The sequence below is a fragment of the Phascolarctos cinereus genome, unplaced genomic scaffold (genome assembly GCF_003287225.1).
Source record: "Phascolarctos cinereus isolate Bilbo 61053 unplaced genomic scaffold, phaCin_HiC Scaffold_2;HRSCAF=192, whole genome shotgun sequence".
NCBI lineage: Eukaryota > Metazoa > Chordata > Mammalia > Diprotodontia > Phascolarctidae > Phascolarctos > Phascolarctos cinereus.
The window spans coordinates 260,080,496-260,098,717 of record NW_027555625.1 but is presented as its reverse complement, the minus strand read 5'-3'; the positions used below and the strand labels follow the sequence as shown (position 1 = coordinate 260,098,717).

Sequence of the window (18,222 nt, the reverse complement as noted above, 5' to 3'; positions counted from 1 at the left end):
GCAGCAAGCCTTTATTAAGCACCTGTTAGGTGCCAAGCACTGTGCTAAGCACTTTACAGATATTATCTCATTTGATCCTCACCTCAAAGGTAGGGGCTATCATACTCCCATTTTGCAGTTGAGGATACAGAAATTAATGACTTGCCTAGGGTTGCATAGCTAGTAGGTGTCTGTGACTGGATTTGAACAGCAAGTGGGTCAGTTTGGCTGGAAGTCAGAGTACAAGAAGAAGAATGTTCAGTAAGTCTGGAACCATAAATTAGCACCACATTGTGAAAGGTTTTCATTGCTAAGCTAAAGAATTTACATTTTATCCTAAAGACAATTAGGAACTACTGAAAATTCTTAAGCAGGGGAATAGTATGATTAGGTTTGTGCTCTAGGAAGATTATTTTTGTGGGCTTGGTGGGTAATAGATGGAAGAAAGGAAAAACTGGATAAAAGGAGACCAATTAAACTAGTTTGTATCAGGACTGAGCTATTATTTTTTTTTCCTGCTAGATTAATCTTCTCATTTGTAAAAGTTTTCAAAATTAACATCCCAGAGGAATCATTCCAAATCCAGAATGATTACTCTTCCCCACGAATCACTCTAGAGAATGCTTACACTTGGATTTACACCAGCTTTATTTTCTTTAAAAACAGTAGAGTGGGGGGCGGAGCCAAGATGACAGAGTGAAAGCAGTGACTTGCTTAAGCTCTCCCCAAAACAGCTCCAAATACCTATAAAAATGGCTCTAAACAAATTCTAAAGCAGCAGAACCCACAAAAAGACAGAGTGAAACAAATTTCCAGCCCAAGACAACCTAGATGATTGATCAGAAAGGTATATTGCGCCAGGTGGGTAGAGGAGCTAACCGTGGCGTGGGCACGCAGGCCTCAGAGAACTTAATTGCAGGCAGCTGTGGCAGCTTCCAGATCTCTCAACCCATGAACACCAAAGACAACTTAGAAGGTCAATGGGAAAAGTCTGTTCCTGCAGTGCTGAGAGAGGAGCACAGGGTCTTGGCTCCAGTTCCCCAAGAGAGCAGCACTGGGAGGGCAGCTGCCTCCTGAGCTTCTGGCCCACAGACTGAGGGGGAATCCAGTGGCTAACCAGAGAGGTATTGCAGGGATTTCTTTGCCAGTGCTGAGGCAGGAATCTCTTGCTTTGCCCATGCTTGGATCTGGGTCACAGTTCGAGGTGGCGGTCCTGGGGCGAGGAGCAGCGCTGGCATGGTGGAGCTTATACTGGCTGTGAAGAGGAAACCCTCCTCACAGTTCCAGGACAGAAAGGAGTGCTTATGGTCACTAAAAGACCAGAGCACAGGCCAGGAAAGGAGTAAACACCTCGCCCCTTATCATACCACCTTGGAAGAACTGAAAATTTACATCCTACAAGTATCTGAAAACAGCTGTACAAACTCCCGAAGCTTGGGACAGTACATTCTCCACATTGGAAGCAGACTCTTAGCTTAACAAAGAGTTTAAAACTCAAGTAATTGGCCGGGATTATGAGCAAGCAGTGCAAAAAGAGTCAGACTATATTATCTTACTTTGGTGACAAAGAAGATCAAAATATACAACCAAAAGAAGACAACAAAGTCAAAGCTCCTACATCCAAAGCCTCCAAGAAAAATATGAATCAGTCCCAGGCCTTGGAAGAGCTCAAAAGGGATTTTGAAAATCAAGTAAGAGAAGTAGAGGAAAAACTGGGAAAAGAAATGAGAGTGATGTAAGAAAATCATGAAAAACAAGTGAACAGCTTGCTAAAGGAGACCCAAAAACATACTGAAGAAAATAACACCTTAAAAAAGCCTAACCCAAATGGCAAAAGAGGTCCAAAAAGCCAATGAGGAGAAGAATGCCCTAAAAAGAAAAGGCCAAATGGAAAAGGAAGTCCAAAAGATTACTGAAGAAAATACTTCCTTAAAAATTAGAATAGAGCAATTGGAAGCTAGTGACTTTATGAGAAATCAAGACACTGTAAAACAAATCCAAAAGAATGAAAAATAGAACAATGTGAAATATCTCATTGGAAAAACAACTGACCTGGAAAATAGATCCAGGAGAGAGAATTTAAAAATTAATTGATGATCAAAAAAAGCCTAGACATCATCTTTCAAGAAATTATCAAGGAAAACTGCCCTGATATGTATAGAACCAGAGGGCAAAATAGAAATTGAAAGAATCCACCGATATCCTGAAAGAGATCCCCAAAGGAAAACTCCTAGGAATATTGTAGCCAAATTCCAGAGTTCTCAGGTCAAGGAGAAAATATTACAGCTGCAGAAGAAACAATTCAAGTATGTGGAAACACAATCAGGATAACACAAGATTTAGCAGCTTCTACATTAAAGGACCAGAGGCATGGAATATAATATTCCGGAGGGCAAAGGAGATAGGATTACAACCATGAATCACCCACCCAGCAAAACTGAGTATAATCCTTCAGGGGAAAAAATGGTCATTCAGTGAAATAGAGGACTTTCAAGCATTCTTGATGAAAAGACCAGAGCTGAATAGAAAATTTGACTTTCAAATACAGACTCAAGTGGAACATGAAGAGGTAAACAGGAAAGAGAAATCATAAGAGACTTATTAAGGTTGAACTGTTTACATTCCTGCATGGAAAGATGATATTTATATATACTCATTTATAATTTGTCAGTATTAGGGTAGTTGGAGGGAAAAAATATATATAGATAGATAGAGATAGATAGATAGATAGATAGAGATAGATAGATAGATAGATAGATGGCACAGGGTGAGTTGAAGATTAAGGGGTCATATCTGGAGAATAAAATTAAGGGATGAGAGAGGATTATACTAGAGAAGAAGAAAGGGAGAGGTAGAATGGGGTAAATTATCTCACAAAAAAAAGGCAGAAAAGAAAAGTCTCTCACAGTGGAGGGGAAACGGGGGAAGGTGAGAGGGATTGAGTGGATCTTATTCTCATAGGATTTGGCTTAAGTAGGGAATAACATACACATTCAATTGGGTATGGAAATCTGTCTTACCCTACAGGAAAATAGGGGGAGAAGGGAACAAGAGAGCAGGGAGATGATAGAGAGGAGGGCAGATTGGGAAAGGGGGTAATCAGAAGCAAATACTTCTGAGGAGGGACAAGGTCAAAAGAAAGAATAGAATAAATGGGAGGGTAGGATAGGATTAAGGGAAATAGAGTTAGTTTTTCAGAATATGTCTACTATGGAAGTGTTTTGCATAACTGCACATGTATAACCTATATTGAGTTGCTTGCCTTTTCAATGAGGGTGGGTAGGGAGGGAGGAAGGGAGAAAATTTGGAACCCAAAGTTTTAAAAAAATATGTTTAAAAAAAAGTTTTGACATGCAACTGGAAAATAAGAAATACAGGAGATGGGGTACAGAAGTCTATCCTGCCCTACAGGAAAATAGAAGGGGAAGGGAATAAGAGAAGTGGGGGAGATAGAAGAGAGGGAAGACTAGGGGAAGGGATATTCAGAATGCATGCCATCTCGGGGTCGGGGGAGGGGCGAGAAGGGGTGAAAATTTGGAACTCAAAACCTTGTGGAAGTAAATATTTAAAACTAAAAATAAGTAAATTTTAAAAATTAAAAAAAAAAGTAGAGTGAGGAAAGCATTGGTGAGTTGCAGGTCTGCCTCTCCCTATGGCACACTTCTCAAGGTTCTGATAACATGTACCAAAACTTTGAGAGAATACATTTATGTGTGTGAACTTGCATCTGCTCACTTGTGTTCATACACACAGAGACACAGGCACAGACACACACACACACACACACACACACACACACACACACACTTATGTCTCCTTCCTGAAACCGCAGTCTACTATTTTGAAGATAGATTTTTAGAAAATCACTTATACTATTCACAGTTGGTGGTGATTTTTTCCTCCCTCTCTCTCTTTCTTCCCTTCCTCCTTCCTCTCTCCCTTTTTTCATTCCTCCTTCCCTCCCTTCCTCCCTTTCTTTCTTCCTTTCTTTCTTCCTATTCACTCAAAACGGTCCAATATCACAGTCAAGGTATTACTTAAGCTCAAAGGATGCAACTAAATTTCTCTGTATTACAAATCCCATGAGAACTATCTTGAATTTTCATTTTCTTGGCTATGGCTTGGGAAAAAAAATCTGATATTTCTTCTTTAGGAGTCAAATATTTTCTGAAATTGAACAAATTCAACTGAGTAGGTTCCAAAATGGAATAGTAGAACTTGCTCATATCAGTTATTGGAAGATTGCCCTCTGGAGTAAAAGACTTCAGAGAATGCTTCTAAAATGTTTATGGGGGTGGAGGGTAGAGAAGAATTCAGCTGCCTTTTCTATATACAGTCATGTATGGTCTGGTGTATGTATATAGTTAAAACTTCACTAATTTCAGCTAGTTGAAAGGATATAATAGTATATTTTAAAAATAATATTTTGAAGGATGTACAACAGAAGAATTTGCTAACAAAATTCATTAAAGTGTTGTCTACCAGAAGTCTTTGGGAACCTGCTTGATATATAGATTAACAAGTGTTTTCTTATCATCCTTTTGATTGTTTGACATAAATTAATGCCTTGGAAGTGTTTTAGGGGGCTTGAAAAGAATGCTTATTTGTACATTTAATAGTTTGCTTAGTAATGATGAATGTCAATCTGGTCCTTATCTGCATGACCACACATTCTAAATAACTAGTTCTCAATTAATGATCTATGACTATATAAACTATTTAGACCTGGATAGGGTACAGTGCAGACTGATGGAGGGATTACCTACATGGAAGAGATCATGGATCCATTGAAAAAGAAATGAAAAAAAACCCACCTATTAACAGTGTTAGGTAATTTGAGTTTATCAGCGAGTTCTTGACTCAATGTTTATGTAGTCTGCCAATTGAAGTATGATAAATTAGAAGAATTTGTGAATTGACAAAATGCCTATCACTGCCTCCTTGCTACTTAAAATTGAGTGTCCCCACCTTTGCTCAAGCTATTCCTTCTTTCTAGAATGCCGCCTCTTCTATCTCCAAATCTCTCCGGGCCCTGTTTTCATTTCCTCTACTCCATGAAACCTTCTCCATGACTTAAGCCCACCATAATTTTTCCATTCTCTGAATGTCTATTGTATTTATTTATGGCTTTTACTACACAGTGAAATGCTTTGCTGTGGCTCCCTGTGACCTTCAGGATCAAATATAAAATCCTTGGTTTGACTTTTAAAACTTTTCTTAACTTGGCCTTGTCCTGTCTTTCTAACCTTATTATACCTTACTCCCCTCCACCTAATCTATAAGCCAGTGGCACTCACCTCCTTGCTGTTTCTCACACAAGACACTCTATCTCCCAACACCAGAAATTTTTGCTAACTGTCCTATCTGCTGTCAACTCTCTCCCTCCTTAACACCACCTCCTGGCTTCCCTCAAGTCTCAGCAAGTCTCACTTTCTGAGAGAAGCCTTTCACAATCCTTTTTAAGGCTAGTTTCCTCTATTGTTTATCTCCAGTTAATCCTGTATTTATCTTGCTTGTATATAGTTGTTTGCATGTTATGTTCCCCTTTAGGCCATGAACTCCTTGAGAGCAGGGACTAAATTTGCCTTTCTTTGTAACTCCGGTACTTGGGATAGTGTCTGACACATATTAGGTGGTTAATAAATGCTGTGCACTTGACTATAGCATCTTTAATTGTTCTTTCATTTGCTTGTGTGTGTGTATGTGTGTGCATGTGTTTGTGTATCTCCCTAATCAGATTTCAAACTGTTTGAGTGAAGGGATCATGCCTTCTAATTCTTTTTTATTCTTTACAGCACCAAATGCAGGACTGGAAATGTAGGAGGTGTTGTATGGAACCATACCCTGATTCTGTTTTCATTCTATCACAATAGGGTCCTCCTGGCCGCCCAGGCCTTCCTGGAGCTGATGGTCTGCCAGGACCTCCAGGGACCATGCTTATGCTGCCTGTGAGTATTCTTCTTCCATTGGGTATTTTTAGGAAACATCTAAGGCTGGTTAGCTCAGTGACTAGAACACATTACTTATGAGATCAAGCCACTGAGTATATCCCTTCAGTGAACTTTATGCTCCTCCCTAGTCACAGACTATGGTCCTAACCCTGTCTATCTTTACCATGAATATCTTCTGCCTGTTATGAAAGAGGCCAGGTAAGACCACATGGATGGTTTAGTGCAACATGTTCTCACTCACTAGTGGAGAAAAACTCACTGGTTAAAATTAGTTAAGCATCACCTAAGGGCTACATTTTAAAAGTTCATGAATATGTAGATGTTATACTTCTTCTAACTCTTGTACTTTATCATGGGAAGGAAAAAGAGGGAAGGAATTTCCATTACATTCTGTGTAGGCTGCTTTTTCAGGGAGTAGAGAAGTCCATGTGATATGAATGGAGAAATCTCAATCCCCAAGTGATGGAGTTGGTAGCTGGGAAACAAAGTGGCCACGTTGCTTTAGGTTTAGACAAAGTATTCAAACCTCCTGAGTCCATTCAGCTGTACTTACTCTGCTAAGGTATAAAAACATGCTCTACTTTCCCCATCCATTATTTTTCTGGTTCTTTGCCAAGCAGGACACACTGTTTGTTTCCCTGGGTTTTTCACAGGAGATTCATGAGTCTATGTCAGCATTTGTAATATCTCACTCTCTGGAACATTATCCTCTTTATACAGAAAGTTAAATTAAGGTACTAAGAAAGGATGTATTCCAAGTCTCTGATGGAGTGAGAGAAGAAATGTCTATCTGGTCATTATTGGTCCTTGTTCCAGAACCCTTCTATCTTCTTGCACTTGGAGTGTTAATATTTATACCACAATAATCAATTTAATGTTATCTGTTCTTTATGGACAACTTTTGCAACTTTTTGTTGTTGTTGTTGTTGTTGTTGTTATCTTCCCTAGTCTGGAAATACAGTGGCCTCTCATGGGCCAGATCCCAGTGTTGGTACAGAAGCTTAATCTACTTCTCCCCGCACTGAACTCTGGCTGCTTTGTTCCTCTTTAGGTATCCTGGTGACTCTCTATGCCCAAGGGCTCACCATATTAGTGCCAGACTTAGTGCAGACACCCAATAGGCTTTTGCCTTCCTGTAGCTCCAGAATTCAAGGGAGCCACCAGCCTCATGCATCCCCAGCAGCAGAGATTACAGGCATGCACCACCATGACCAGCTACCACTTTTGCTTCCAAAGGACTTTGCTTCTTTCTACTTTAATCCTTAGTTATGAGTCAAGGATGGAAGGGATGTTAGCTTCATTTTACAGATGGGGAAACAAGGACTAGAGACTTGTCAAAGGGTGCACACGTCTGTGAGAGAGCAAGGGCTAGAACTCAGGTATTCTGCTGATCTCCACTAAGTTCCTTTTCTTCATTTATGCTGTTTGGCTTCTGCAGGTGTGATTGTTTCCTCAATGTGAAGTGAAGGTCTCATACCCTATCTATAATTTGCTTAATTTTGGTGCATATTTAAGAGCTTGAAAAAAGAAACAGGTGGGGGAAAGCTAGGGGGGAAGAAAGAATAGGACAGAAGTCAGTATTGACCTGGGAAAATAAAGCATCTGGCACTCAGCATTTGCAAGGTTAATAGTATTGTCTCCATTTTAATGTAGAGACAGTATTTAAATGCTTACTTGAGATATCACACACATAGCATATTGGGGAAAAGATGAAAGGTGGGAATAGTCAATGTTGGAGGGGTTGTGGGAAGGTAGGCACACTAATATATTTTTGGCAGAGCTGGGAATCAATACAACCATTTTGAAAATCAATTTAGAATTATGTAAATAATTCTTGACTAAAATGTCCATACTTCTTGAGCCAGAGATACCACTACTAGGCTTATACACTATGGAGGTCATTACTAAAAAGAAAGTCCTTATATACAGCCCCCCCCCAAAAAAAAAAATTAGTAGCACCTTTTGTGTTAGCAAAGAATTAGAAGTAAAATTTACATACTTATTGATTGGAGAATAGCTAAACAACTTGCAGTACATGAATGCAATAAAATTTTACTGTAATAGAAGCAATGACAAATATGATGAACACAGAGAAAAATGAGAAGATTTATATGATTTGATGCAGAGTGAAGTAAGCAGGGATAACTAAAGTAATGTACACAGTGACTACAACAATGTAAATACAAACAACCACCAAAAAAAATCAAAAGTGAAATGCTGTAAAATTCCAAAGAAAAAGCAGGGTCCCAGTGAAGAAATATGAAAAGGTATCCCTCACCCCATTTCTTTTCCTAGGAGAGTGGTCCACAGGTGTCACACGCTGCATATGTTTTCAGACTTTGTTTGATTTATTGATTCGTTTTGCTACTTTTTTCTTAAAAAAATTTTTGTTATATGGGATGGCTCTCTGGCAAAGAGTAACAGAGGGATACAGGAAGAAATTCTGGAATTATGAAAACAAAACAAAAGATATTCCAAAATGTATTTTTTTAAAAAGTGTGTGGCAAGGCCAGCCAAGGGATTAGGAGGGAGGGAGGAAAGCCTGAGTGTCCTCTATGCTTTAAAGGTCTACTCCTTTTTTGAGAATGTTTTTAAACTCATCTTTAAACAAAACCAAAAATAAGCTTAACTCACTATGTATGATAATGGACAGAAGCAGAGCTGGGGACAACATTTGTTAATAAAAGTGACTGCTTGTAGTGCATGGAGGCTGGGAGTAGGGTGGAAAGAGAAGAACTAAGATCTACTTTCTCCTTTCCATTGAAGACCTGGGTGCACCCCTCTTGGTTTCTGAAATTGTCTTTCAGCATAAATGGGATAATGGTCTTAAGAGTGAGATATTGAAAAAACTGACAGAAGGTTTTGATTCTCCTTGAGAAAAAAATTCAAGATAACAAGCAGAACATCCTCAGTGAAACATCAGAATGATGGAAGGTAATAGCAAAGCAAGACTTTGGATTCCTGGCAGAGTTTGTACAAACGGATTCTGGGAGTTAACATATATCTGGGTACAAGGACCCTGGCGTAGAAATCTGGACCAAGATACGCTGTGATTCTTCCCACCAATTTGAATGAACTGTTGCGCCTTTTCACAACTTGATCGTTTCATATAGCTCTTGAAGTTTGTCAATGTCAAGATGGAATAAGACGTACTTCCCACACCTTGAGGCAAAGTGCACCGAGGCACTTCCTGCTTCTGAGACCCTCCCCTACCCCAGTCATCTCTCTGTTTTTTGCTCCACAGTTCCGATTTGGAGGGGGCGGTGATGCAGGGTCAAAAGGACCATTGGTCTCAGCCCAGGAGTCACAAGCTCAAGCCATTCTACAGCAGGCCAGGGTGCGTATGATTTTGGAACACGTTGGTATTAGGGAGTATGGGTTCTAGGTGGGCTGGGTTGCTTAGGAACAAGAAATGATTTTTTTCTTGACTGAACTCTGAAGATGGTTCTGAATCCTTACTAAGGTAGCAGTATGGGGGGAGAACTGGGGAGGGGGTGGTTGGTAGTGGTGGTGGTGGTGGTGAGAACTAAGGACCTGCCCAGGTTCTGTTGATCTGATAGTATTGGACAAAAGCATCTTTGAATGATTTCTGATTCATATCATGGAGGTTAAGGAAATGGCCACAGGAGAATTCTATAGACATTTGTGTCTGGTTGGGAGAGCTAAATGAACTGTCAGACAGTAAGTTATATGAGTGGGACACCAGGAATAACCAGTAAGAGGAGAGGTGGCCCTTCCTGGCTTCATTATCACACATTATCTCTGTGTATAAGGGCACTTTCCTGAATAAAAGGAAATAAGCCAATGAATAGAAATGTCACTGACCTCCTGGAGTTCCCATGGTAAGAAAGGAATGTTAACACACCCAGAGGTGGATGACACAGGCCAACCTTCACAGAGATTCAGGAATAAAACCCAAAAGGGACATGTCAAGCCTTAAAAACAACAACCAATGGGGACGGCTAGGTGGCGCAGTGGATAGAGCACCAGCCCTGAAGTCAGGAGGACCTGAGTTCAAATCCTACTTCAGACCAAACACTTGACACTTACTAGCTGTGTGACCTTGGCCAAGTCACTTAACCCCAATTGCCTAAAAATTAAAAACAAACAAAAAACAACAACAGCCAAAAAGTTATGTCTAAGGATAGGAGTGAAATCTGCTTGTGTTTCTTTAACATGACTCACATCTCCATTCTAGACCTTCATCACCCTCACTTAAAAGTCAGGAGCAGTTTAAGGACTTTAGTAGGTGATTGAGAAAGCCTCCTGTTTATTGAATCCACCTTAGGATCATAGATATAGGCCTGGAAGGGAGCACAGGGTCTCCATCTAGTTTGATCCTCTCATTTTATAGATGAGGAAACTGAGGCCCAGAGGTAAAGTGACTTGGTTAGGGTCAATAGGTAGTAAATAGAAGAGTCAGAATTTGAACACAGCTCCTCTGAGCACCTAGGGGACACAGTAAGTAGAGCACTGGGTTTGGAGTCAGGAAGACCTAAGTCAAATCCAACCTTAGATACTTATTAGCTGTGTGACTCTTGCCAAGTCACTCAACCTCTGCCTGCCTCGGTTTCCTCCACTGTAAAATGGGGACAATAATAGCACCCACCTCCCAGAGTGGTTGTTGTGAGGATCAGATGAGATTATATTTGTAAAGCACTTAGCATAGCCTTTGGCTCAGAGTAGCAACTTAATAATTGCTTCTTCCCTTCCATTTCCTTTCCCCTCCCTCTGACTCCAGATCCAATCTTCTTTTCCATTGTATCACAGCAATTCTAGTTCCTTTAGCTTTAAAATTTTAAGCCCTATCAAAATGCTAATTACTTGTCCCCATTCTTACCTAGCCTTTAGTCATTGAATGGGCATTGCCTCGGACAAACTGAGACCTGGGAAAGACCTTAATTTTGAAAGGCCCGGGTCAAACATTGCACCCCAGACCACTACCAGCCTTGACCCTGAACTCTGGTGACTCCAGAGAGAGAGTGAAGCTGATAACTTTGCACAGGTCTGCCTCACTGAAATCCAATTCACTCAAGAGTCAAGACATCACCCTCAAGATGCATTGATCCTGAGGGCAGCTGGATGGCATAGTGGAGAGAGCACCAGCCCTGAAGTCAGGAGGACCTGAGTTCAATTCCGGACTCAGACCAAGCACTTGATACTTACTAGCTGTGTGACCCTGGGCAAGTCACTTAACCCCAATTGCCTCACCATAAAGCCAAAAAAAAAAAAAAAAGATGCATTGGTTCTCTTTCAAGATGAAGGGTGAACATCAACAATACCCTGGGAGAGATAACTACCTGAATTGTCATGAGTCATATGTATCTCACTGTGGATGAGGATCACAGCCATTCCTGAGGGCTGGCTTTTTGAGGGATTGAATAGGACACCAGTTATCTGAGGAGACAGGGTAGAGGGTCCCTGAGAGGAGAAAGTGCCTGAGTGGGAGGTAGAAAGAGGAATGAATGAGAGGAGGTGGGGCTAAAGATTGACTCTGTCAGCTTGCATAGCATTGAGACCATGATTCTGTTTACATAGTTTTGTCTCATATCAGCACTGGAAAGAGGAAGGAGAGAGACAAAGGAAAGAGATGTCCGGAACATAAAAAACTACCATCCTCATGGTAGACTAAATTCACGAGGAGGAGTGGAGTCCAGAAAGAAGATTTTTTTTCTCTTATTACTCTTGTTTTCCATTGCTTCACTCAATTAGCTAATTGCATTTTTAATTGATGTATCTCCAGATTGCTGATTGCTCGTGATAAGAGCAAATGCTGCCTGGGTGGGTGATCCTTCAGAGCGGCTCCCTTAATGGGACGTCATAAAGAAAGCTCTAAATAATCCAGTGTTTGTGCAATATTTATGGTGCTCTGAGTGCAGCCCCGAGTAGATGTTAATTATTGGAGCACATGGATAATTACAGGACATTTTAAGTATCAAGTGGTTGCTATGGAACAAATTGTCCAACTGATGTAACATACTGCCTAGCAGCTTCCATTACCTAAGAAGGGATTTATGGACTTGGTGCTACCTATATTGATTTTTAATCTGTGTATTTTTTAAAGTTTAAGCAGAATTAGTGATATGCTTATGGGGATGGTTTAAAAAAAAAGCAAAAACCTCCCTAAATGGAAATGGCATCCTGGGGAGAAATAATGGATCTGTGCCCAGGTGAGGCAGGTTGTGTGTATCTTCTGAAGGTAGTTTGTGAAGTGCTCCTTAGACCTAGTTTGGAAGCTCAAATTCAGAATAACTAAGAGGTGGGAAAATGGAGGGAGTGATTAGTGGCAGATTTCAGGATCTGTGATAAGGGTAACCTTTCTGCAAATGGGATAGAGTCATAAGGCCATAGAGTTAGTGCTGTATAGAACCATTCAGATCTAGTCCAATGTCTTTATTGTAGAATAAAAAAGATGAAGATTAGAGAGGAAGTGACTTAGTGAGGGCCATACGTACAGGTAGGAAAGTGGCAGAGCTGGGATTCAAACCATATTTTTTTTACTCTAAATCTAATGCTCTTTCCACTACACGACATAGTCCAGGATGTTCTTCCACGTTGGTAGTGAGTAGATGTGATGTGCTTTTAGAAATACTAGAAAGACCCAAACTCACACTCTCTCTCACTCTCTCTCTCTCTTTCTTTCTCTCCTTCCCTCCCTCCCTCTCCCCCCCCCACCCCGCAACTCATCTTTTGTCTAAGACCTGGAATCCCTTTCATGGGGAGAGAAAGCTTTGCATTCCCCCAAAAGAGAATGAGCTTCAAATGCAAATTCCCTTGGGGAGAGAGAACACTATAACTGACATTCAGGTTAATTAATTAATTAATTCAGGTGTAAGTGCCAGAGATCAGAGCCCTCCTGGAGAGCAGGTTTTTGACTAGGGAATTATGGAAAGGAACATGAGGATGTTAAGCACTATTTGAAGTAGAAAAGAGTCATAGAATGTGTGTAGAAAATAGGAGACTGGGAGCTTTGAAACCAATAACAAATGTTTCTAAAATGCCTGCTGTGTGCAGAGTAAGGAAGGAGTTCGAAAGTTTAGCTAAGACATGGCCCTTACCTTCATGGAACTGACAATCCGGTAGGGGAATAAGACACACTAACACAGATAACTGTAACAAACATCAAGGTATGGTGATAGGTGCGTTAGGGTGCTGAGGACCAAAAGGCTTTATGAGGTCCAGAGTGAAGATTATTCATTAGTAACCAGGGGAATCAGGGAAGGCTTTGTGAAGTTGATGTTGGATTTGGGACTTCAAAGGTAAGTATGATTTAACAAGTAGAGAGGGGGAAGGAAAGCATTCCAGGCATAGAAAATAACTAGAGCAGGAGAGAATAAGGTGTGTTAATGTGGGGGAGACGGAGCTGTCCAGTTCAAGTGGATTCTATGTCCAGTCTTTCCTAGAGCTGGCCCTGCCAGTACCTCAAGGTAAGCAGTAGATCTGAAAGTTTTCCATAGGTACCTCCAACCCCCTCTCTTTAAAAGCCCTCTTTTAGAGGCTGCTCCTCTTGAAATGAAAATGATCATTGGAAGGGGCTTAGAGGAACCTGCTATGCTTCTCAGCTTCTTCTCCACTAGGAGCATTTGACAGCTTTTTCTTCATTTTTTTGCAGTTGGCACTAAGGGGTCCAGCAGGCCCAATGGGTCTTACCGGGAGACCAGGTCCTGTGGTAAGTTGATAGTAAGGCTGATGTAGGGATATTACCATTGGGATTCAGCAGTTGGTTTATGGAATAGGTCACTTTCAAGGAACTTTGCACTCAACTATAATAACAGTAACATGGTAGGGCCATCTATGAACCAGGAATTACATCTAATTCTTTGTGAGGTTAGCAACATTTCAGAGATACTGTGCCAAGTCACTCAATTAACTGTCTTCTGAGTAGGATCAAGGGCTGACTACTCCACTGGTGGGGGGGGGGTTGTGAGGGGTAGTAGCTAACTGTAAGTTGTGCCGTGTTTCTGAAAAGTCACTATCCCAGCTAAATCACAGTGGCAATGGCTCACCTTGAGACATAGAGGGGGGCTGGAAGGGATGACTACTCCTTCCTAAGCTTCTGGTTGCAGTAATATTTGAGTGGAAGTTGGGGAGAGTATAGGGAGGTAAGATGGGATAGGTTCCCTTTCCTTTCCCTTTTTAAAAATGGCAAATGCCCTTTGGAGAGCTCATACCTTAACCGTAACTCTTTAATTAATAGTATCTTAACAGGAGTTGGTGAAGGCAAGAGTGAGTCACTGAGTAGTAGAGGGTGAATGAATCTTACTATTGGAAGGAACCTCAGAGGTCACTTGGTTCAAACCCTATCAGAAGTATTAACTCCCTCTCTAACCTTCCTCAGAGAAAAGTATGGATAATAGAGGCATAGAAAGCTATTTCATGATTCTGTGATTTGGTACAAAGAACTGCATTTTTCTGTACCTTGCAATCCTGTCCCCCTGAATTCTATCAGGAACATTAACCAGAAGGATATCTCTACTCTTATGACCCAGTACTCACATTGCATAAAATGTAATAAAATGGACCCAGCCCCTATGTAGCAGATCTTCACTGTTCCTTCCACCACCTCTTCCCTTTCCAAAGCATTCCTTGATATTGTTTCCTTGTCTCTGCCACTGGAGCATAACTGGAATATGTTTCCTTAGGGTCCTCCTGGGAGCGGTGGTTTAAAGGGAGAGACAGGAGATATGGGACCTCAGGTATGTATGAAAATAATCCCTTTTTGCAAGGGGCTGCCTCTAAAATACTGAACACTACAACTGTTAATATGGTGACATGACCCATTAATTGCTTCTCTTTAGGGAAATTAGATAACATTGTGGCTGCCTTATGCAAAGCTGGAAGTTTATCAAAAATAACTTTGACATCTGGATACGGAACAAGCAGTTTTAAACATGTTTACATGTTTTATGCATTCTGTTTCTCATCCTTCTGTTTCCCAGCCCTCTGTAGAGCAGATCCCTTTACAAGTCCCAGCCCTGTCCATTTGTTTAGAGGCTGGGAGATTAAATAGCAAAACATGTTTCTGTGTTTGTCATAGGTTGTGGTCATGAGCAATCTTCTCTTATCCCTAAAGATATTGTATATTTCACTGACTCTCTACTTTCTCTCCTCTGCTATTTGTGATAGGGTCCTCGTGGTGTCCAAGGCCCACCTGGACCAGCAGGAAAGCCTGGGAGAAGGGTGAGTGTTTTCACTGTCATTTGGGCTCCTCAAAACCATGGTTCAGCTATCTGATACAATTATAAGAGCAATGACTCACTGTAATGGAGAATCACTTATTCCTTAGGAAACCAAACCTAACTTGAATTAAAGCCAATGCTGTCACAAATGGTGAGGGCCACCCATGTAAGAACCTCAGAAAACCATGTCCTTCATCCTGTTTGTCTTATTCCAGATGGGTATTTCTTTGCAATTCCCACTAATGTGTACAAATGTCCTTTCCTACTATTGTTTGGAAGGTTTCCCAGGGAGGTGGCAGGTTCAAGCCATCTCTATCACATGGGCCTTTGCCATTGGTATTATACTGGCCAGGCCTCCAGAAAGCTCCATGTTCTTAGGACAAACCTCTGTTCCCAGCCCTAGCCCCAGTTTGGGAGAACAGTAGAGTACTGGGTCTCAGCCCCCTAGGCTGCTTCTTTTTTACTGAGGCTGAGAATTTGGGATTTAAATTCAATTGCAGAGGATTACTCTGATTCATTTTCTTTTTGACACAAAATTAGGGCTGCTGAAGGGGCCATGCATGTGCAAATTAAAATAGTAAGTCCATCCACATTAGTAAGCCCTCATTTATCCAGAATACTCAAGGTATGCTCTTCTGATTAAATGGAATTTCTGATTAATGGAGGAGTAATCAGAAAATCTGTTTAGTTCAAACCTCATTATAAAATCACTTATACTATATTTAGGTATAGTTTTATGCCTAAATAAGGAAGAAAATAATAATAATAATAACAACAAATGACACATATATAGTGCGTTAAGTGCAAGATATTTTACGTAGAATAATTCACTTCTTTCTTACAACATGTAGAACATCTCACATATGACTCAATCTTCTTTTAATAAATGAAGATCTTACAGGGCCTTGGGGTGAATTTACATAAAGGTACAATAGTTATAAAAGATATAGGAGGTTGGGCCTAACCAGCCTATTATCTTATAACACAGGGCATCCTGTGAAATTTTTTTTGTCTTTTAATTAAATCTTGGGTAGATTTCTTTTCCTGATCATTTGCCGGTTTGTCCTAAAAGTGAGGAGCAGAAACCAATTCTGATTTCTTCATGTTTTACTGCAGATTTACTGGAAATAAACTGACAGTCTTCCCACTACAGGGGTCAACAGGTAGAAAGGGAGAGAAAATATATGGGTGATGTGATCAGGGCCTGTGGTGGTTTCTGTAGGATTAAGGGGTTTTTTTTTGGCTGGGTTTTTGTTTGTTTGTTTGCTTGTTGTGTTTAAGTCAGTGCAATGACAGTGATGCTTGAATTCTTAGGGAATGTTTTTTCTCTGAGCATCAAGGAAGAAAGGCTATTTTGTAGCCTGTTTTTTTAAGGCTGCTTACAGGATCTCTCTGCAATGAGCCCTAAAAAATGGTATGTCATTATAATGTACAAAGGCATCTGAAAATTTTCAGAGGCAGCACATGCTGTGAAATTGAGTGAGCATTTGTGACTAATTGCCCTTGATTCCTACAGGTGCTTAGAAAGTAGAGAACCCAATGTTTCACCTGGTTCAGCTCTGTGTTTGCTAAGAAGGAGATCTGGACTTAGAACTATTACTGTCACCTTTTAAAAATGATAACTTTTTCAATAGCCCTGAATGGGGGCAAGTACAAAGAACCAACTCCTGACTCTTTCCTTTCTTGGTTATGCTGCCTTCCCATTGTCTTGTTTCTGGGGGATGGGGTGTGGGGTGCCAAAGGAGCATTAGGAAGTCAAATCTTCCACTGTCTAGATCTCAGGTCTTTACAATTTCTGCTTAATTAAAAAAAATGCATAGGTTAAATGACTCTTTTTCCTTGGTGAATTTAGCAGAATGAATACTTTGAAAGCTAACAAATGATTCTCTTACCATTTTCTTTATTAAGTTAGACATCTATGCTCTATAAGCCCACATTTTGACTACATCTATTATTTGGGCTGATCTTTTTCTTGGAACAATCAAAATTTAACACAGGATGGTTTAATCAGTGGCCAAGTTGAAAAGCCAGAATGACAGCATTTCTAAGTCAATGGCTGAGCAAGCAATAGATTGGTTCACCCCTTGGCTATTAAGATGGCTATGTACACATATATTTAGGAAGTCGGTAAGGTAACACACCTCATGTGATTTCTCTATTTTTTGTCATATATTAATGTCATAAAATATAATGATCAAATTAGATGGCATATCTGCAAGCCTTAGTGTGCTGTATTATTACTATTATTATTGTCACTAGGGAAATGGGATTCATTGCAAATCCAAACCATGCTTTTAGACCTTGAAAGTGGTGATAGTGAGAAATAATTGATTTGATAGTGGTCAGGTGGTAAGTGAAAAAATTACTGAGCTGGAAGTCAGGAAAAGTAAGTTCTGATCCTGGCCCTGGCACTAACAAGCTGTATGATCTTGAATATATAACTTCACTTTTTAGGGCCTCAAATTCCCCATCTACAAAATAAAAGTTCAACTAAAGTTCCTTTCAACTAAAAAATTCTGTGTTCTGTGATTTGAAATTCCCCCAGCCCCTATGCCATAGAAGCAATATTGCAGAGAGAGCTAATGAGGATTTTTCACAAAGAAAAGTAACGATCTCTCACATAAATAGTGCACTTTTTTTCCAGCTGCTTTTGTATCTGCTAAGCCATTTGTTTTTAGCTCCCTTTAACCCATGAGGAAACCGAGTCCTAGAAAAACTGAATCATATAAATTCGTAGTATGCATTTGTGGCAGAGATTAGAACTTCTGTCTCATAACTCCGAGCCCGATGCTCTCTCCATGGGGACACACTGTTAGCCTACAAGTCTTATGTGAGTGTTTTGATTTTACCTTCACAGAAATTAATTACAAATTGCCTATTAAATGTCTTAGAGGGCTCTTCTCCCTTTTGTGTTTGACTTTTCTCCTATTCTATTCCAGGGACGAGCTGGGAGTGATGGTGCTAGGGGAATGCCTGGACAAACTGGACCCAAGGTTGGTGTCTCTTCTTAATAATTTCTGCTTCGTATTTGGCCTCATGGGAGCATCTTACATAGTACCTTGGCACAGAAGGAGAAGAGAGTTCTATCTGCCCACATTACTCCATTGGGTATA

General features: G+C 40.4%; 1 protein-coding gene across 2 annotated transcripts in view; it reads left to right on the top strand.

The window, feature by feature from the left end:
- The window catches only part of COL5A1 (collagen type V alpha 1 chain), a 302,291-nt gene that overhangs the window by 170,199 nt on the left and 113,870 nt on the right, over positions 1-18,222 (top strand). For both annotated transcript variants that reach the window (XM_020981919.2, XM_020981918.2), the window contains exons 12-17: positions 5,853-5,927; positions 9,175-9,267; positions 13,543-13,599; positions 14,573-14,626; positions 15,057-15,110; positions 18,049-18,102. In XM_020981919.2, the coding sequence (XP_020837578.1) occupies positions 5,853-5,927; positions 9,175-9,267; positions 13,543-13,599; positions 14,573-14,626; positions 15,057-15,110; positions 18,049-18,102 (387 nt within the window). The remainder of the gene's footprint in view (positions 1-5,852; positions 5,928-9,174; positions 9,268-13,542; positions 13,600-14,572; positions 14,627-15,056; positions 15,111-18,048; positions 18,103-18,222) is intronic.